General features: G+C 52.8%; 7 protein-coding genes across 7 annotated transcripts; 3 read left to right on the plus strand and 4 right to left on the minus strand.

Annotated features, from left to right (window-relative positions):
• Positions 1 to 1,723: 1,723 nt before the first annotated feature.
• PV08_09808 (uncharacterized protein) lies at positions 1,724 to 2,803 on the plus strand (the record flags this gene model as incomplete). Its single annotated transcript, XM_016384124.1, has 1 exon — positions 1,724 to 2,803. The coding sequence occupies one exon, from the start codon at positions 1,724 to 1,726 to the stop codon at positions 2,801 to 2,803; it is 1,080 nt and encodes a 359-aa protein (XP_016232747.1).
• A 1,088-nt stretch (positions 2,804 to 3,891) lies between these two features.
• Positions 3,892 to 5,328, minus strand: PV08_09809 (uncharacterized protein; the record flags this gene model as incomplete). The annotated part of the gene is made up of 2 exons (XM_016384125.1): positions 3,892 to 4,092; positions 4,219 to 5,328. The coding sequence occupies 2 exons, from the start codon at positions 5,326 to 5,328 to the stop codon at positions 3,892 to 3,894; spliced, it is 1,311 nt and encodes a 436-aa protein (XP_016232748.1).
• An 857-nt stretch (positions 5,329 to 6,185) lies between these two features.
• PV08_09810 (ubiquitin-conjugating enzyme E2 2) lies at positions 6,186 to 6,747 on the plus strand (the record flags this gene model as incomplete). The annotated part of the gene is made up of 2 exons (XM_016384126.1): positions 6,186 to 6,265; positions 6,399 to 6,747. 2 exons carry the CDS (start codon positions 6,186 to 6,188, stop codon positions 6,745 to 6,747), a joined length of 429 nt encoding a protein of 142 aa, XP_016232749.1.
• Positions 6,748 to 7,881: 1,134 nt separating this feature from the next.
• PV08_09811 (uncharacterized protein) lies at positions 7,882 to 9,486 on the plus strand (the record flags this gene model as incomplete). The annotated part of the gene is made up of 3 exons (XM_016384127.1): positions 7,882 to 8,112; positions 8,241 to 8,777; positions 8,890 to 9,486. The coding sequence occupies 3 exons, from the start codon at positions 7,882 to 7,884 to the stop codon at positions 9,484 to 9,486; spliced, it is 1,365 nt and encodes a 454-aa protein (XP_016232750.1).
• A 2,481-nt stretch (positions 9,487 to 11,967) lies between these two features.
• On the minus strand, positions 11,968 to 13,677 carry PV08_09812 (uncharacterized protein; the record flags this gene model as incomplete). Its single annotated transcript, XM_016384128.1, has 1 exon — positions 11,968 to 13,677. The coding sequence occupies one exon, from the start codon at positions 13,675 to 13,677 to the stop codon at positions 11,968 to 11,970; it is 1,710 nt and encodes a 569-aa protein (XP_016232751.1).
• Positions 13,678 to 15,322: 1,645 nt separating this feature from the next.
• On the minus strand, positions 15,323 to 16,894 carry PV08_09813 (uncharacterized protein; the record flags this gene model as incomplete). The annotated part of the gene is made up of 1 exon (XM_016384129.1): positions 15,323 to 16,894. The coding sequence occupies one exon, from the start codon at positions 16,892 to 16,894 to the stop codon at positions 15,323 to 15,325; it is 1,572 nt and encodes a 523-aa protein (XP_016232752.1).
• A 549-nt stretch (positions 16,895 to 17,443) lies between these two features.
• On the minus strand, positions 17,444 to 19,182 carry PV08_09814 (uncharacterized protein; the record flags this gene model as incomplete). The annotated part of the gene is made up of 2 exons (XM_016384130.1): positions 17,444 to 18,339; positions 18,396 to 19,182. 2 exons carry the CDS (start codon positions 19,180 to 19,182, stop codon positions 17,444 to 17,446), a joined length of 1,683 nt encoding a protein of 560 aa, XP_016232753.1.
• Between the last annotated feature and the right edge of the window lie 582 nt (positions 19,183 to 19,764).

Here is a 19,764-nt window from a genome sequence, read left to right on the forward strand (position 1 = left end):
GCTATCGTTTCACAATCCTGGTGGCCTCTCCACTAATCCTGTCAAGGCTTCGATAGTCCATGCGACGCCGGTTCCTGACGATCTGTGTGGCCTTGGTGAACGGTGGCTGTTGAGGCCTAGTGAGCCCTCCAATCCCATCCCCACAGAAGCATGTACCCCTTGCAGAGTGCTTTGTCTCCTTGCCTTCTTTGTCTCGTTTCAGAGTTGCCCGAGTATCCCGATGCCCGTCTCCGCCTCGCCTGTTCTTTCTTGCATTCTCTTGTGTCCATCTCGCAGACTTGTTTCTCGCTCATCGTCGATACCCTTATTCGGTTCGTCAAGATCTTTGAGCTTCAGGCGAACGGCGTGTCGTCATTTTCTGTCCGTCCTCTAGCGATTTGACATGTTTACAGATTACAATCTACTGAGCATGGTTTCTGAAAGTCGGTGACATGGAATCCTTTCCCAGGTGATGCATGACACTGCGAGAACCGATCTGCCACACCATGCAGCGTTCAAGAGCTTGCATATGGCATTGCTCCATACATCATTACCATATCCGGATGCTTATCTACAGTACTTACAATAGGTGTTTCCCCATCCCCCCCTGTCATGTCAGTCAGTCGTCCAACACGTTAGGCTCAGGGCTAGGAATCTCCAGACATCCATTATTGACGTTCTCTGGTCTCTGAGTCCACAAGCCGTCTTGTGACTGGCCCCAGGGTTCAGATATGTAGAAAGCCTCCTCGACCTAAAGGTTGTCAACGCGTATCCACCTGCTAGCAGGTATGGGTGAACTTTACCCTGCATCCTCCACCGCCTCGAGCTGTTGTTCAGCACCCTCCCTTGTTAGCTTCCATTTTCGTTCCCTTTGTCATGCGGTCGACAACCATCTACCGGTGACCTGCATCTCTTGTTTTCCCTTTCGCCTGTCTGTCTGACCAGCAGCGAGTCTGGCTTCCTATTTGTCTCTTTTTCCGGTCCCCCTCCTTGCAGTCGCATGTTTGTCTTATACGTCTCATACATTCGTTTCTTCCTTCAGCCGACTTCCAAATACCTCTGGATAGATACCAGCGTCTTCCCTGTCATTCTGGTCTGGCTGGAAGGTTGCAAGTGAACTGACTTCGCTGGCCGTGTCTCGGAATAGCCATCGCTCCAAGTCAGTGCCCTTCAGAGGTGCTGTCAAGCGGACGTCAACTTTTCCCGTGCACACCACCACCACCCGGTGAAACTGGCCTCCTGGGCAGCTGTCTCTTTGGCGCACGGCCGCCACATGCCACACCACCGGAGGATTATATCTCTTCAGCATTGACCATCTGGCTGATCTTCGCTCAACTTCTTTTCGAATCTCGATCACCGGCCAAGACTTATTATCCTCGAGCAACTCGATGCTGCTCGCATACTTTTCACCCCATCTCTCTTCATGACGACTCTCCTCGACAATACTGGTCTACCGCTTTGGGTGTACATTGTTCTGATTGTTGTTGGTTCGACTCTCCTGTTGTTGGGTGGCGCAGTTTCTTTACGATGGTGTCTCAGGCGCGGGCTGCCTCGAGGAGGCGATATCGACACTTTCACAGGTGCCACTCGCCGAGTGACTGTACGCAGAGGACGAGTGGTGCCTACTTCCCAACATCTCTCCCTGACAGGTTCAAAATTCGGGATGCGACAATTTGGACTACTTGGCGATAATGACTCGACTATCACCGGGAGGAGAAGTCCCTTTGAATGGTGGAATACTGTCATGGCAGAGAGATCGCATTCCCGGTTGGACCAAATGTCGCATTTAGAGACCAGCTCCGTGCTATCGTCAAGACCTGTGTCAAGATCTACAAGACGCGACATGCGGCCAGTCACGCCAATCCAAATTCCAGAGAAGAGCAAAGAAGCGACAACACGAAGCTGGGAAATCACACCCTCTTCAGTATCGCCCAGTCCATCACCCTCAAGTCGAAGGACGACCGTCAATTTCTCGAGGTCGTTTTCTACGCACAATATGCCTAGTTCGCCATTGACACAGCGATCACAACATACGCTTTCCCGGATCTCTGAGAGATCTCCACATCAATCTATGGTCAGCACGAATTCAGCGGATCTGTTTGGCCGTTCTTCGTATCACGCCGCCATAAATCCCGTCGACAGTACACCTCTCCAAGGTTTCCCTCAGACTGCTGCTGATACACCTCGAAGACCATCTTATGTTCCGTCAGCGGCATCAAAACCTAACTTTTCAACCTCTCAGACAACATCCACATACCGTTCCAGCCCGTTATCGACACCACCCCTCGCCCAGGACGCCGACTCATTCCGTGCCTCGGCAAGCTACTCGCAATCTTACCAACCTGCATACTCGATCGCTCCTCGACCACGCACTGCAGACGCAACAATATCCCGGAAAAATGCGATAGAGAACCTTCGACAGTCTAGAGTTCCTGTGCCGGAGATTCCAGCACCCAAGCCTGTGGTCTATCCGACGACCACTACCAGTGGCTACCCACAGGTGTCCCTGTACCAACATTCAAGCAAGTCCCAACCCGATCTCACCAAGCGTGCATCGATGACAGGCGGGTCAAAGCGGAGCAGCAGCGGTATTGTATACGACCCTCAGGTGCCAAACTACTTGTCGACGAGGGATGACCTCCAGGACCTATCCTCGACACTGAGGTACGAAGGAGAGCGCATGCCGGTACGGAATGACCATCCTGTTGTCGGCGAAGGGGAGAACGTGGTGGGCATTGTTACGGTGCCGGGAAAACCCGACACTCGAGTGCTGAAGAAGAAGTCCCTGAAGCGCCTGCCTAGGACTCCCTCGGAGGCTGTGTGATTTGTCAACCGCGTTCCGTACGGTCTTTATCACCTACTACAAATCTTTTCGAGCGCAAGAGAGCCAGGATGCAGTGCATTCTGTCCCAACGACCTACAACGACAGACTCCGGCAACGTCAATCTGCATGCGATTGCCGTGTACAAACGGCAAATTGATATACCCCCATACACATAACGACGGCCCTCCCTTAGTTGGTGTTTGCGACTGCCTCCTCTCTTCTCCTTTTTAGTAGTATTCTTATTTTTCTATCTCACCTTATTACACGCATGGTCAACTTCAGCCACACCACCGGCAGAGATGTTGTTCGAAACCGTCTGGCCTTGGGGATGGTGGGCTTCTTCTTTCTTTTCTCGAAAGTCACGAGTTACTGAATCCGGATGTTTCTCTGTTTCTGTTGTTGTTTTTCCAACGTTGACCCTGTGTTTGAAGACGAGCCAGGGCCGAAGGTTTTTATTTTGTTTCCTGAGCTTCCTCAGAGATATATTTATGGGGTCTGGTAGTTTTCTGGCCAAGGGTGTGAAATGAAGCGGGCTTCCTGACCCGAGAGAATGCTGCAGACCTGATTTATTATTATATATCATGGGTTAGTTAGGTAGAAGAAAGTGACCCACCTGAGGTGGCCGTCGGCACTCATGAGGTATGCTGCCACGGCGAATCCATGTGTCTCGCTCATCAACGTGCTCGAGCTTTTGTTGTCGAACAAGACCCAAAAGCCTAGAGCACGAATACACGACATAGGAAATATTCTTTCTCCAAAACGTCGTATTAGTCGCAATTTCTTGTACCTCAAAGGGTTAAAAAGATAAGATTTGGTATAGACCATCTTATTGTACTTTAAGCTACCTAGATAAATACAACGCCATCGCTATGCTGCCATGGCTTCAATTGTGCGCTTGTTTGTTTGTTTGTTTGTTTGCGTTCATCTCGCTCTGTCGTCCAGATCTGGCCGGGCCTGGGTGGGCTCCTCACATGAGATATCGATTCTCCCCCGTACCCGGGTTCGGACTCATGACGTTTATATATAACATACCGCCGCCGAAGCGATGTCGTTGGTACCGCACGTTTAAAACTTTTCGTTTCCCCTTTCTACTCGACACTGGCGATTCTCTGCACGACCACAGCTGTGGCGGCACCGCCGCCGTTGCAAATCGCAGCAACGCCATACTCGCCCGGTTTCAGTTGATGCAGTAACGTTGTCAAGATTCTCGAACCGGAGCTGCCGAGTGCGTGGCCCAGTGAGATGGCGCCGCCGAGTAAGTTGACTTGAGCGTTTTCAAGACCGAGAATCTATTGATGGATCGAATAGTCAGTCAGTTATTCATTCAATTTATTCATCTTTTGACAATTCATTGTCCGTGGGACGAATTTATGGGCACAGGAGCGAAGGGGTATAGTGGTGTGTGGTTGACTCACCTTCTCATTAGCCTTGATCACGGCCGCAAAGGCCTCGTTGAACTCCCAGATGGCAATATCCTCCTTCTTCAAGCCGGCTCGCTCCAGTGCAATGGGAACGGCCTTGGACGGTGCGATGGGGAAATCCACAGGGTCGATGGCGGCGTCGGCACTGCTTACGATCCTCGCCAGCACGCGGCTGTCCTTGCCGTACTGCTGGGCGATCTCTCTGTTGCCGAGAACCAAGGCGCTCGCACCGTCGTTGAAGGTGCTGCTGTTGGCGGCGGTGACGGTGCCGCCCTCCTTGACGAAGGCCGGCTTCAGGGTGGCCACCTTGTCTTTCTTGAGGTTGTTGTACCCCTCGTCCTCGCTGACGACGGTCTCGCCCTTCTTGCTCTTGACGGTGACGGGGGCGATCTCCTCCTTGAACTTGCCCTCCTTCCAGGCCGCCTGGGCGCGCTCGAAGCTGCGGATGGCGTACTCGTCCTGCGCCTCGCGGCTGATTTCAAACTTCTTCGCCGTGTTCTCGGCGCAGTTGCCCATGTGGAACTGGTTGTACACGTCCCAGAGGCCGTCCTCGATCAGGCCGTCCTTCATGCCCACGTGGCCGAACGCCGGCTGCTGCGCCGCGCGGTTGAAGTAGTACGGCACCCGCGACATGCTCTCCATGCCTCCTGCGACCTGCGCCTCGGCGAGCCCGAGCTGGATGTTTTGCGCCGCGAGCACGACCGCCTTCAGCCCGCTTGCGCACACCTTGTTGACGGTCACGGCTTCGGTGGCCGTGCTGAGACCCGCGAACAGCGCCGCCTGGCGCGCAGGCGACTGGCCCACGCCCGCCGAGAGCACGTTGCCCATGTACACGTCGGAGATCTTGGAGGCCGGCACGCGGGACTTTTCAATGGCCGACTTGATGGCGACGGCGCCGAGCTGCGGTGCTGACAGGGACACGAAGGAGCCATTGAACTTGGCCGTCGGCGTTCGTGCCGCCGAGATGATGTAGGCTTCGCCGACTTCTCTGCGTGTGGCGGACGAGGTAGAGAAGTGCGAACGCATCTGCGAGAGGCGCGCAGCCGATGTAGCCGAGGCGGAGCGCGAAGCCACCCGCACTGCGGTCGAGGGTAACGAAGTCATCATGTCGTCGAGTGTGGACGGAGACGAGGGCGAGGTAAGGGTTGAGGAAGCCAGCTTGACGACGGGGGGGGGGTATCAAGGTATGTATACCTTGCTGGGGTCGTGGCACATGCACCGGGTGGTCGACAACTTGACAGGGCGATTTGTCGGTTACAAGCGGGGAACGCGGAATGTGAAAGACCTGCTCCGAGGGAAACTCTACAGGCTCTGGACGCTTCTGACCACGAGGACTCTCGGATGCGAACAGAAAGGGATCTCTATTATATAAACGCCTACAGTAGACGGTCCGCCCGAGTGGGAGCCGTGGGAGAGACTCTGAACTCTGCAGATGAACAAAATGTAGCACGGAATCGGGGGAAAATCGACCTTTCATCCTCGGCTCCAGCACCAAAAGACCGGAGGAGACCCGGCCTATAGGACGCTAACCGGATACAGTTAGAAGACCATCTCAACGACGAGGCTAACCATTCACAGCCACGCCACAGGCTTCTTCGTCATCCCCCGCTGTAAAAGCGGCGACTTCCTGCCATACCGCAGTTTCTTGTCTTGTGCCTGCGGCGAAACTGGGAATGAATCACTCTACACATCGTGTGAATTCAAACAATCCTTCGTCGAAAGAGTCCCTCCTCACATCTCGACCCTCGAGCTGCATCGAACAAACGTCTCATCCCTCCTCTCATACAACCCCACAAGATGTCGACCTCAGCGCGGCGTCGTCTGATGCGAGACTTCAAGGTAAGTCAGTTCCCTTCTCGCGTGTCCTCATTATCCGATAACAGCCCACGCCCACCCGCTTCCCCCCTCCGGATCCGACCCAAATTTCCCTGACCCAGGCTACGGAACCGAACTCAACTGACATGGCCACTCTACAGCGCATGCAAACAGATCCTCCAGCCGGAGTCTCCGCGTCTCCGATAGCAGACAATGTGATGACATGGTGAGTTTCTCGTCCTGTGGTGCAGATTTATTGATTATTCTCGTCGCTCGGCTCTCACTTGGATTCGCCGCCCGCCACCGCCGACAACCACGAGGACCATGATCGTGAATGCTAACACTGTACTCTCCTCCAGGAACGCGGTCATAATCGGTCCAGCTGACACGCCCTTTGAAGATGGCACATTCCGCCTGGTCATGCAGTTTGAAGAGGCTTATCCGAACAAGCCACCGGGCGTGAAATTCGTGTCTCAAATGTTTCATCCCAACGTCTACGGCACGGGCGAGTTGTGTCTTGATATCCTGCAGAACCGATGGTCGCCCACTTATGATGTCGCCGCCATCTTGACGAGTATTCAGTCCCTCCTAAACGATCCCAATACGTCGTCTCCCGCCAACGTCGAAGCGAGCAATCTCTACAAGGACAACAGGAAGGAATATGTCAAGAGGGTGCGCGAGACGGTGGAGAAGAGTTGGGAGGATTGAGATCATGGACGCGCTAAACTCGACAGAGGGAGGTTGGCTGTTGTTCTTGGTTTCAATTCGTGGTTTATGATGGCCTGAGATGAAATTATCGATGATCAATGAGCATTATTCAGATTACAGCGATTGCATGGCATTTACGGGCATGGCACGGCGTTGGGCTAGAGATGCATTCTTGCTTTTTCCCATAGGGGTTTCTTTTCCAAAGGTAATCGAGAACAGATCGAGGACGGAGTCCTTGGGGTACTGAGCAGATAATACTCATGTGATACAATCATCTTTACTCCGTCCTGGTTTTGTTCGATATTCGGGTTTTGCGGGAAGTATATCGTACTTGGACCGTAGAGCCTACGACTCCAATGACTTACTGACCGCACTAGCTGTGACTACGAGAACGAGAACATTCAACACTTTGTGTACCTTCCTTGGCCTCGGGAATCTACGCGTCCGGGGGATCAAAGACGGCGTCACGTGACTCAGGAGAGAGAGCCAAACACATCAGAACACACGTGACCGACCAGAAAAATCCTTCAACCCCGGCCAGCAACTCGTCCACCAAGCACTTCAACTTGGTACGTCCGGGGTCACAATGCGGCTGGGCCTCGTGTTCCCAACTCACCGCCACTGAGACAAGCAGCCTTTTGCGTGACGCCACTTGGACCCTTACACCTGTATGTAAACTTGTTCTGTGATGACCTGATTGGGCACGTGGGAGACCGGAGTGCGAATGGTTCTGGCCGTGACGGAGAGGGGACCAGCCAAGAGACGCCAGAACCAGTTCCAGAACCAAGTCATTACTCCATATGGGACTGCGGACAAGTCAAGAAGAGGTGGTTCGTCCCCAACCAATGACCTCCAGTCTGCGACACTTCAAGTATAGTGGTACACGAGTGCCCAGATGGATTGACGATTTCCTCGGAGGCTTTTCTCAGACGTTTTGTGGCTGTTGAGCCTTCATTCGACATTGCTTGTTGTTTCTCTCTCCGTTTTTTCCCCCATGCGCTCCTCCCTTCGGTCACTCAATGTCGCAGTGTTTCTGTATCGATCATCAATAGCAGCCAACATCTGGAAAAAAGGAAAAAGCAAACTGTGTGTGTGGCCTTGTGTATAACTTAGTTATATTAAAGATTCAGCGTTATGGCACATGGTGATATTGAAGCTGAGATTCAAAAATTCGTCGATGCGGCGCACCGTTACCAACAGTGTCTCGACGACGCAGCGAGTCAGAGCCAACAGCACCAAGATGCGCAGACACATTTGGTAACGGCAACGTTGCGACAGAGCCGTCGGACTCTCCTGGACAGCATAGCCAGCTGGCTAAACCTTGTCGCCGGACCGACTGAACACTGGGAACAGACCACGATTAATGTAAGTTTATCCATCACACCAAGTAACACGCTGGGACAGACTGCCTTGCCTTGCCTCGCCTCGCCTTGTTTTGCTTGACAAGGTATGTTAGGGTACGGCTAGACGGCTGATGACAAGTTCTTACCAAGTTCTGCGCTGAATCATGCCTCAAATGGCTCCTGGAATTCAACATCCCGAACCTGGTGCCGGAGAGCGATGGTGCTACCATAAGTTACATAGACTTGGCGATTGCCGCTGGAGTGCCGGAACAAGACCTTGGTCGAATCCTGCGGTTCGCCATGACTCAAGACCTCTTCGACGAGCCGACACCTGGACGTGTTGCGCATACGCCGTATTCCCTCGCTTTCGCGCGGAACGAGGATTATCGCCAGGTCGTCCTGCTGCAGACGGGATTCTTCGCACCGATGATGAAGTGTTTGTCCGAGGCAGTCAGAGTCAAGAAGTCGTCCGGAGCCGAGCCTGACAGTGGACGACCCGGACGGACAGCATTCAACATTGCAATGCGGACCGACGAGTCGTTCTACGCGTACGTGGCGAAGAATGCCGAGCTCACGAAACGCTTTGGCGCCGGGATGCGATTCGTGTCAACGGCCGAGGACACCAGTCCGCAGTTTCTCGCCAATGCCTTTGACTGGGCCAGTCTGGGAAAGGCACATGTTGTCGACGTGAGTACCGAATTACCTTGGTCCCAACCCCCGAGAGGTGTACAATGTAGTCACTGTACGTGCGGTGAAAGGTACGATCCGTGTGCTTATATCAGAGTGTTGGTGCGCGTAGGTCGGTGGCGCAACAGGCCATGTCAGCACGTACCTTTCCACGAAGTTCCCGCTGCTGCGCTTCACGGTACAGGATCTTCCTGCTATGATCGCTAGAGCCAAATCAGCAGCAGCTGTGACGACGACGACGACGACGACGACGACGACGACGACGACGACGACGACTGCCGCGGCCGAAGATACCGCCGACCGGGACAAGAGGGTAGATTTCGTCGAGCATGACTTCTTCCAGCCCCAGCCCGACGCGTCCCGAGAAGTTGATGTCTTCTTGCTCAGGCTCGTCTTGAACAACTGGCCGACTCGCAAGGGTCAAGAGATCCTATCGCACATCGTGGCCGTCATGAAACCGGGTGCGAAGATCGTCATCAACAATTTCCTCGTCCATGATCGGGGCACCGTGGAGAAGCGATCCGAAGCACTGGAATGCGCGAGAGACTTGTTCCAGATGGCCGCGATGAACGGGATGGAAAGGGACGTCCTGGCGTGGCACGAGTTGATCGACGGGGTCGACGGTCTGGAGATGGAGAAGATGGTGCCGCAGCCGGGTGGGACGCAGGTGGTGATTGTCGCGGCCAAGAGTATGAGTGCCACTGGTTAGGGAATCTCCAAGATGGGAGACTAAGTAGCTAGTTAGCCTAGTTCGTTACCATTTGAGGAGCCCTCGGTAGATCGTTTGTGGATCCTTATCATGGTCGATGTGGAGGTCGATCTAGAGAGACCCGGACGGTGTTGAGAGACGGTCGATGGAGCAAACAGAGAGGGTATTAAGAATCAGCATTTCCAGTGTCACGGACGGGAGACGCCAGATGGTTTCGTTTCTACTCCACCAACCCCCTGAAGACGCCTCCGAACCTTGGACTGCCAAATCTTTGATCTTGGTTTTATCGTAAGAAGCGTAGCGTAGTATCGTACGGGGTAAGATGAAGTAAGCTGGGGTTTTTAAGTTTCTGACCTAGAGTTGTGTTAACTGTCCAAGCATTTCCCATGCCCTGATATTCCATTTTTTGAAATTCCAATACCTATACCTGGGGTAAGCTATGAATCAAAGGTATTCGACACACTGTGATACCGTGATACAGTGATACTTTGTAGGATATCAGCTTCCAGCCAAGATGGGTAATTGTGCCGAGTCCACCTGCGACTCGACTAGTTAGGCCGTTGTTGCTTTTTGGATATCACTCAGCCTTTCTCTCACGTTCACTCTCACCCTTCATCCTGAACTTCTTCACCGCGTGCAGCACCAAAAAAAGGATCCAAAACCAAGCGAGGACCAACCGTTCCATCTTTAACGCTTTTCGGCGTCGGACTCCTTCGTTCGACCCATCACTCGACGACCGCTTCCCTCACTCCCCCGTCAAGTATGAAAAAAAAACCCCTCCTAGTCATATCAGGCTGCAAGCTTTCGTTCTGTAGAGTGCAGTCCTCCTCAAAAAGCGACTATCGTCACTCTTGTCCTTCTAGGGTTCTGTCATTCCAGTGCCGCTATAGGCGAGCCGAGCGGGTAGGACCTCGCAGCGGGCCGAACCACTACTGTGCTGGTGCTAAAGCCAACGGTTGCTCGAGGTAAAGACGCCTGGTCATCATACGTCTAGAAATCTTACACCCAGTTCTGCACCTCCCAGATTCAAAAATAAATATAGCGGGTCTTTCTAAACCTGAAAAGCTTATTGCCGGGCGTCAGAAGGTGCACTCCATGAGATCATGGCCTGGGGGGCGTGGTTCGAAAGCGAGCAAACATACTATCGGAACCGGTGCTGTGAAGCGTTGACCGACTTTCTGTCCTACGGCGATGCGGAGAGGATTATTCGAGATTCAGGCATCAAGACGTCCACAAGCAGGGTTTACTGGCCCCAAGAGTGGAGGAGCGGAGCGACGGATTTCCAAAAAACCTTTCACTGTTGCGCACTGGAGCCCCGAGGGCAGTTTGAAGTGTTCCCATGGCGAAAAGAGCAGCCATGACCTCTTCTTGTGGCCGCTTTGGACTCGCTGGCCCATTGCTTCGATCATCTATCACCTACCAATCAACCCCTCCAAAAGGGCAGGATCCCGCAAAGGATCTACCCTGACTCACAGAGCTAGTTCCAACGCGATCTTTCAAATCCTGTCGAGTCAAAATCCATTCGAGGTATGGTTCCCAAACACATGGGTGTCGAGCTTACAACAGTTGCTGAACACATCGTAGATGCTACTTTACCAGATTCCCGAACCCCCCCAGTGTCAGGGTAGCTCGATGGTTCTCATCAGTCTGACAGACTGACATCTCCGTCAAAGATAGCTATATCCCCTGGCCGCGACTTCATAGCCATCGACATAAACGGCTATACTCCGGCTTCGCTATAGCCATCCCACTTACTTTATTGACCCTATGCTTCTGGAGGTGGAGTGTTGCGCGAGCAATTCGAGCGCGATCTTCAGTCAATGGGAACCTCTGGATGACCTGACGGTCTACAGGGGCTCGTGTCAGAACAGAGATTTCATTCACAAGACACACACTTCTCGCTTTTCATAGCAAGCAGCGTTGTGCCCCTTCTCATATTGGTCCCAAATAAATACGCTGCCAGGGTTGGCGAAGTGGTTTGTTCTGTCAAGGATCGACGGTATTCTGCTGCGGCGCGCTTGGAGTGAGACTCGACAAGACCGTGCATACCTGATGTCGCGATGAAACTGTGAAAATAAAGCTTAGTCTTTCGAGCTTCAAGAAGCGAACAGGTACGGTTGCCGGCTTGGGTTTTTAGATGATCGCTCTGATCTTGCGGGAGTCACGGACGAGGAAAAGCTGATGCTGCCATTGTCTCCACGACGTTGAGACAAACAACAACAACAACAACAAGCGAGTTCGAGGAGATGAAGACCTGGCGATGAGCAGGGGAAAGGACCCAAAGAAGTAGGCAGATAAGAACGCGAGAGACAAGAGCAATGGAGTACGAGTGACGTGGACGGGTCCCGGAGAGCATACGGAGCTACTAACTTGGTTAGACTCGTCACTCGATACTTGCATATCAAGTATTTAGTTAATTAGCGTAAAAGAGCGAGAATGTACGGTGACGGAAACAAACTGGCAAGCTAATTAGCCATCGAACTAGCCATCGAAAAACCAAGCCTGTACTCTGCGTGCAAGCACCACGACCCTGTAGTCGACACGACTGAAATAGTCTGCGCACGTAAATACGAGCCCATGCGTCAGGACCATACCCGGAACGTGGGCCCAAAAGCCATGGCCAAAGAGCTGGGCGCGCACACAAGGCTCGTACCACTGGCGGATGACCATGATGACGATGATGGGGTGCATGGCGTAAATGCCGAAACTGAGGTCTCCGACGTACTGGCTGAACGGCGTGTTCAAGGGGGTGCGCAAGACAGGATACATCTCGAGCGCGAGGATGAGGAGGAACCCGCCGATGCCGAGATAGAAGTAGGTCTGCGCGAAGGAGTTGTCGTACTGCGACGGGATCACGGCGTGGAGGTATTTCCACGGGAAGTCGCCAAAGACGCCAAGGTCGTCGCCGCTGGAGGGATCCGGTTGACCTAGTAGGAAGATGCCGGTGGCGAACACGGCGATCCAGATGATTTTTGACCGTCGGCTTTGGACTGGATACGGTGCCGTGGCGAACTCGTCATTGTCCGACGACGACATTGACGACGGCGACGACAAGGGCAACACCGAGGGGTAATGCTCCAAGGGATCTTCGATCAAGGAACCGGTGGATGACGACGATGACGATGACGATGCGGTGCGCGAGTGTACGTAGAAAGGTGAACAAGAGGGTTCTCGGCTGCCGGTGGTGCTGAGACGAGAGTATCGCTGTCGCCGCTCCTGATCCAGCTCCTGCTGCTGCTGGAGTAGCAGGTAGTGGTATTGACGGTTCAATGAAACATCGGCGATGGCCATCCCCATCAAGAACTGAGCTACGTAAAGCTTCGTCCAGAAGTAACAGGCGAGTATCGTGGTCCAAGTCAAGATGGCTCGTTTGCGGAAACTCATCATGCAAGTCGCCACGAGAAACAAGAACAAAATCATGCTGCCTCGGATCTCGACCGGGATCGTCCACATTGGTCCCAGGTACTCGTTCTGCAGCGTGCCGCCCCAGAAGTATCCGTCCACTTCGACGAACGGGTTCATGAACCACGCGAGTCTGTGGAACCAGTCTGCGATTTGTTCCCAGAGCGTGTCCTTCCGTAGTCTGTCGTCGCCGTACCCTCCGTCCCAGCCCATGCAGACCAACAGCCCTGAGATGGAGAGTGCGAATATGCTCGAGCCCCATAGCCGCACTCCCCGGCGGAACGTAGAGCCGGCTAGAGTCTGTAGTATTTTGTCGTGGTCGTGACTAAGGTCGATGTCGAGGCTTTGACGACGATGGTGGTAGTGACGACGGTGACGACGGTGATAACGGTCATGCGTCATGACGAGGAGTCGATAGCTCAACACGTAGCCTGAGATGACAAAGAACAGAGCGACCATGGACTTTGCGGCTACGATGATGGATAGGATGGGTTGTCGAGTTGCGGAGAAATGGAACTCGTCCCAGCCATGAGCTAGAAAGACAATCCACGCCGCGTACCCTCGAAGAGCGTCAAGGTATGCTGTTGATGATGCTGATGGGAATGAAGATGATGGAGGAGAGCGTTCAGGCTCAGACTGCTGTTGCTTCTTTTCGGCCCCGCGGCCATCAGGAAACAATAGCGTTTTGGGATTGAAGAAACGAGGCAGGCTGACGGTGATGTGCGTGGGATACTCGACCTGCCGCCATCGATCTTTGAGCATGTAGAGCGAACTTAGTTTGAGCAGCATCTTGTGTGTGATATGGCAGTTGCCCTGCAAACTCAATGATGGTGGCGAAGGTGACGCTTTTGCGAAGCAAGTCTGTAGTCGTTATTCTTCCAACCTTCTTGCCCCTTTGCAGTATGTATGTATGTATGTAGGGATGAGGTTATGCAACTCGCAGGAATGGGTGGTGACGTTGAGGGTTAAATATGATGGATAGACAAGTCTGACCTCGATGACGAGGAGGCGGATTCCCATCTATTATAGAGGCAAAGGGAGCGAAGATGCTTCCTCTAATTAAGTCGTTCCTCACCACTGTCGATCATGAATGTATGAACTGTTCCTGCCTCACCCGGCCAGCCAGTCCATCCGTGAGAGTGACAAGAAGGCTGGTGGCGGTGTCATTGTGTAAAGTTGACGGATCTTCTCACTAGAGGAGCCCCCTGCATCGCGTAAAGAAGAAAGGAATGACACATATGTGATAACAACAACGATGAGCCCACCTTGAAAAGCAGTCTCGTTCATCTTGTGTGTTGCGGCTGGCTGAGACGTTTGTACTTGACTTGACCTGGTATGTATGTGCCGGTGGGTGCCCGTGCCGTTTTCATTGGTATGTGCGTCCGATGAGTCTAGAACATCTGTTGACATCCCTTGTTTATCATTTTGACGTACTTCGAGCCATCCGGATCAGTTCGGCGCTCCAGAGAAAGCCTCTAATGGTTACATCGGGAGGTCTACTCCCTTGCTTCAAACTGTCATGTACCATTCCGTGCTGTGCTTGGTGTATGTACAGAAACTTCCCGACGTCTTCTCACAACGTGTCATCGAATACCTTGGGTAATTGGACAGGACTTCAAGTCCTCTGTCTTGTTGACAACCTGACAGGTCGCAGGCAGGTGACACAAAAGGCTTTGCAGTAATTTGAAGGATACCCAGGTATATCTACTAGTTAGTCATGCAGTGTCACAATTGTGACTTCGGTAGGCCAAAACACTAATTCCCCCTATACTTCCAGGGACAAGGCTATACGGGGTATCCAGCTCTCCAAGCTTACATTGGCTGGAAAGGAGGACATTGAAGGAATCTTTTTGGTAACTTATCCTCAAGTGTAGCGTAGTATCAAAAGCCGAAGGACAGAAAACAGCTAGAGAGAAATTCGAAAGTTGGTCCGGTCTATTTCTGCCATCATGAGCGACCCCTGAAACCCGAGAGCAGAACGCTAACAAGCAACATACTGACAGAAGCCTATTTCTTTTCTGACAACAAGTGTGCTTGTGCTTGACCTGCACTTGGATTTCTGTTGGTTACCTGTAATAATGGACACATTCTTGGTAACCGGTGCTGTTGAATGTTGCACAAACAATAATGTCCTTTGATATGAAAGATGTGCGCAAGTGGGGCACATTACAGACACTCTGTGGAACTCCAGAGTACGGAATGATATTCGTCATGGAATGCTGATGATGTTACTGAAATTCGTAATCTACTCAACTCTTGCTCTCAGTGATAGACTGCAACATCACGTTCATGAAGATCACGTAACCAGGCTGCTCGACATTGCTCATCGCTATACTCCTACTTGTGGAAGACCGAAAAACAAACAAACCGACACCTCGCAGCTTGCACCTCGTATAGTCGGGTCGTGGTAGTCGTAACAACAAACTTTCTAAAATCAAGCCAAAGCACCCATAGGATCCCACAATGGAAGCACTTTTGGCTCCTGGTCCAACACATCTTTAATCTCTTTGCTCACAAACGCCGGATCGACAACGATCTGGTACACGAACTCGTCCATCCATGCGTCAGTCATGACAAAGTAGCCCTTCTCCCCAGCTGAATCGCCCCAGCTGTTCATGACTCTCCATCTGACACTCTTGCCGTCCTCGACTTGCACGGCCGTCAACACCATGGCATGCGTCATGGCGCTCTCCCCTGTGCGCAGACGTTGGCTCTTGCTCAGGCCCAAGTTGATGTTGAACGCGAGACCGTAGTCGTACAGATTCGGGTCCATGATTCCAGAGCTCGAATTGCTGAATTTGCCCACGTCGCTACCAAAGAACACGGGGAGACCGGCCCTCAGCATCGAGATGGCCGCCTTCTTCATGGTCGTCATGTCGACATTCACATACGTGACCCCTCGGCCACCGACGACGTTGCCCAGTCGATCGACGGTCAGTAGTTGGTTGTAGTTGTTGCGAGGGTCGTTGACCAGACTGAACAGTTCGCTTACATTCGTGCCCAGTGATCGAACGAGCGAGGGCGACGACATCTCCTTTGCGAATTCCAGTGGCGTCTTGGTCACGCGGTGGTACTTTTCGTTGGCGTCGTAGTATTCCCAGGTGAAAGGCTCGTCCGCCTTGGGTGGGGGCCCGAGCATCAGGGTCAAGATGCCGTGGATCTCTTGCATCATCTTCGCCTTGACGGACACGAGTTCTGATTCTATGTTGGGTCTAGTCTTCGCGTTCGCTGCTTTGCTCTTGGCCACCAGACTTCGCAGGACAAGGGCGTCTTCTCTCAGTTTGGTCGTAATGATCGAACCCATCGGGCTCGAGTGCATGGCGTTGTACGAGTCAGGGTAGAGTTTCTGTGGAACAAGACCGTACTTCGTCACCAGATTTGCAGCCATGTCCCATTGGCCTCCATCGTTGACGGGCGCCGACAGCAGTTCTTGCACAAGTCTGCTCTCGAGGTCTTCGTCTGCCGTGTCGACGATCTGCTCGAGGAAATAGTTGGCTTTCTCCAGTTTGTCCCAGAAGAACAAGTATGATTGGGACAATTCAAATTCCTTCAGGTTGTATCTCTTCATGATGGGCACGCGGAGGACATTTGTCGTCGCGAAGAGCCAGCATCGGCCGCTTGATCTCTGGTTTGTGACGGGCGCTCCCTCGAATGGGATCTTGACGTTGAAGGTCTGGGTATCGGCGAGTGTCGAGACCTTGTTGGCGATAATAGTCTTCACGTCGTTGGACAAGAGCGCGTTCAAAGCCAGGCGGTTCTTGGGGTCTGAGAGGAGTTGTTTCTCCCAGTTTGTCGTCGTACTAAGGGACAGGCGGGGGTCGGTCGAGTAGGTCGATGGGATCCCCTTTTCATGGGCAACGTGGACATATGAGTGGTCTTGAGCGTCCATAAGGTCTGCACGGCGAATGCTGCGGATCTGCTGGGTGAGAGCTTCAAGGACGGCGTCGTCCTGAGCGCTGCGGGCATGAGACCGCGGGTCTGCGCGGGTGGACTGGGCGTTTCCCATGGTGAGAGACCGGCGTCAGTTGTGGGTTGGAGAGAAGATGGAGGTGGCCAGCGATGAGTGATATGCCTGGTTAGAGATGAACTCTGCAACGATCGGTCTAAAGATGAGAGGCTCGGAGTCGCAGGCAGGTGAGATGCGGAGGGGAGGTGATTGTTGATAAGAGACCGCGGGATGTCCAGGTTACGCATATCTGCGGGTCTCACGGCGATACGGAGAACGCTAACCCGGATTGGGAATTGCAGCCAGGGTCCTCAAAAGGAGACTCGAGCCAGGCTCCGGTTTTCGGATCAGTCAAGTTCACATACTATTCTTCGAAACTCAATGGGATCCAATGCAACTCAATGGGATCTTCATGTTTTCGTTCTCAGCTATGCAGCAGAACGTTTCGAGTGCAGCAGTGACTCGCTATGGATTCCAGCCACAATCAATACTCATTTGACTGGCTCATCGACAAAACCCCCCAGCAACACCACATTCTTCACCTTCTTGCCCTCGCCTCGTAGCCTGTAACCCCTAAGATTAGGACTCTTTTGTCACGGTACGCTCATGCTAATCCCAACCTCCAGCAACTCTAGCAGCCCACTCGTCAATGTACGATGCGTCTTCGGATTTCCAGTCGTCCTGTGCTGCCATGCCACCGCCGTTTTTCATCCAGGAAGAGTTTCCTTTGGCATGACTACCACGCTGGCCGCGTCTGCCCCCATTCTCGCTGGCTGGCGGAGGTTGACTGGGCAGCTCCCAGTTGTCGTTACGGTTAGCACCAACCCAGTCTTTTCTCAAGGAAATAGGTGCAGCGACTCTCGTTGGAGGATTCCAGTGCGTACTGAAACTGTGTCGCACAACTTGAGCTTGATTCGCTGGGGCCGGTCCAGGGATGCGATATGGGACGGCAGGAGGAGCGGCGCCGTGGAACGGAACCGGAACAGGCACATACAATGGTCGAGTACCCCAACGAGCGAGCTGAGCACCAAACTCAGCATGAGGGCCTGGCACCACAGGTCGTCGCACGTTCCATGCATTGTCCACTGCAACACCGGCGCGGTTCGGCTCGATAAATGGGTCAGGATTCTGGCCAACATTGGTCGGTGTCTCAGGGCGAGTGGTGGCGGGAATGGTACGAGGAGCGGCTTCCCTGATCGGCGTAGCCCAAGACGTGTTCCATGACTCCTTGTTGTGCTGTGCATCGTCGCGAACCGGTGTAAATGGCTCTCCCCAGTCCAATGCCGGTGCTGCGGTGGTCGGCTTCGAGTTTGACAAGGGCGAGTGCTCACTGATGACTCGAGACGGTGGTCGTGATGGGCCGTCGTTTGTAACTGGTGCAGACGCAGTGTCTTTCCAGGTTTCGTCCTCGAGCTTGGTATGAGATGATTTGGCTTGTGGGATTGCATCCTTGACCGTACCGGTGTCATCGTCTTCGGAGATTGGCTCAATCAGTTCAGCAGATTCTGTTTAAAAGGTGAGTGAAATTCTCGAGAATCCGTGTCTCTCTTTGGGGACTGACCAAGCTCCACAATCTGACGTCGCGAATCAAAGCTCTTGTCTCGGAGATCCTTGTCCTCTTGTTCCAAAATGCTAGCCATGTAATGGGGGCATGCGTATTTGCAATCGCGGGTGTAGTCTTTTGAGAACATGGGATGTGATCCGTCGTTCCGAGTAACGGCATGGGCAAAGTAATTCACCGCCGCCTGAGGTGTCTGGATTCGAGCGTACCATATTTCCCGGTCTGCGGACTTCTCAAGCCAGAATGCGACATGCTGACTGACATACTTTCTCAGACACGAATGCTCTTCCACATCGTCACTGAAAAGCCGGCCCATGAAGTCGCTGCTTGGAACCAGGGGTTCGTTGGAGGAGAAAAGTCCTTGAAGACTGTTAGTAGCCAGGAGGGTCAAGCGGCTAATCTCATATCGTTCGGCGAAAAGCAGCACCTCCCACCAGAATTCATCGGGAGACTGGAAATCACGGGTGAGGTATTGGCCAAGAGATGCCGGTACTCGACCAGAATAGAGCCAGTCATAGAAAAGCTGAAAGATCGCAGCCTCTTCGTCGGGAATTTTCATACCAAGCTGCCCACCGTGGCTTCGCTCAAGCTTGATACTCTCGTGATAGAAGTCATGGGAGTTGTCGATGGCATCTTTGAAGACCGGGGAACTGGCACTGAGTAGGCGGTCATGAATTGTGAAAAATTTTGCGTCGCGTGTGCCGCCAATGTTGCCAACCATCACGTCGACCATGGAAGAACCGTGAGGCACTCGTGGCGGGTGGACTGAGATGTCACCGAGGTCCATCTTGGCTGATTGTGAAAATTGACAGTCGCAAAAGAAGCAAAGAAATCAAACCAAGTGTTGATCTGAGAGAAGAGGAGGTATATTTATAAATTTGATATAGGATGGGCGTGAAGTATAGTGCGTCATCAGCCGTGACATGCACGTGGCATACGCGTCTCAATGAAGCAACGAGCGTGAATAGAAGAGAGGTAAACTTATAGCGCGTTGAAAAGTGAAGTGAAAGGCTCAGGAGAAGTGACGGTTATACCGAGAGAAGGGCAGGCCAAGTGAATAGCTGCGACACAGACGTTGCATAGTGAGGTTCGTTTGAGACCAACAAGCGACAACAGCACCTTCTGGTCAGGGACAGTAATCGCTATGAAAGAGATGGTGGTAGATCGGCGAAGGAAGCAGACAATGATAGTAATCTCGAGGGCCACAGGCAGTTGTCCAAGCGATCTGCACGAGAACCAGCATCCGAAGACGTCTCAATCTGATATTATATTACCTTGATGAACGCTTCAGCATAGTGTGACAACGTCACTGCAAGTTATTGCAGTGACAGGATGAAAGAAGCCACTCAGGGTCTAGGGCGGAGGGCTT

Source organism: Exophiala spinifera (assembly GCF_000836115.1).
Source record: "Exophiala spinifera strain CBS 89968 unplaced genomic scaffold supercont1.7, whole genome shotgun sequence".
In the NCBI taxonomy this organism is placed as follows: domain Eukaryota; kingdom Fungi; phylum Ascomycota; class Eurotiomycetes; order Chaetothyriales; family Herpotrichiellaceae; genus Exophiala; species Exophiala spinifera.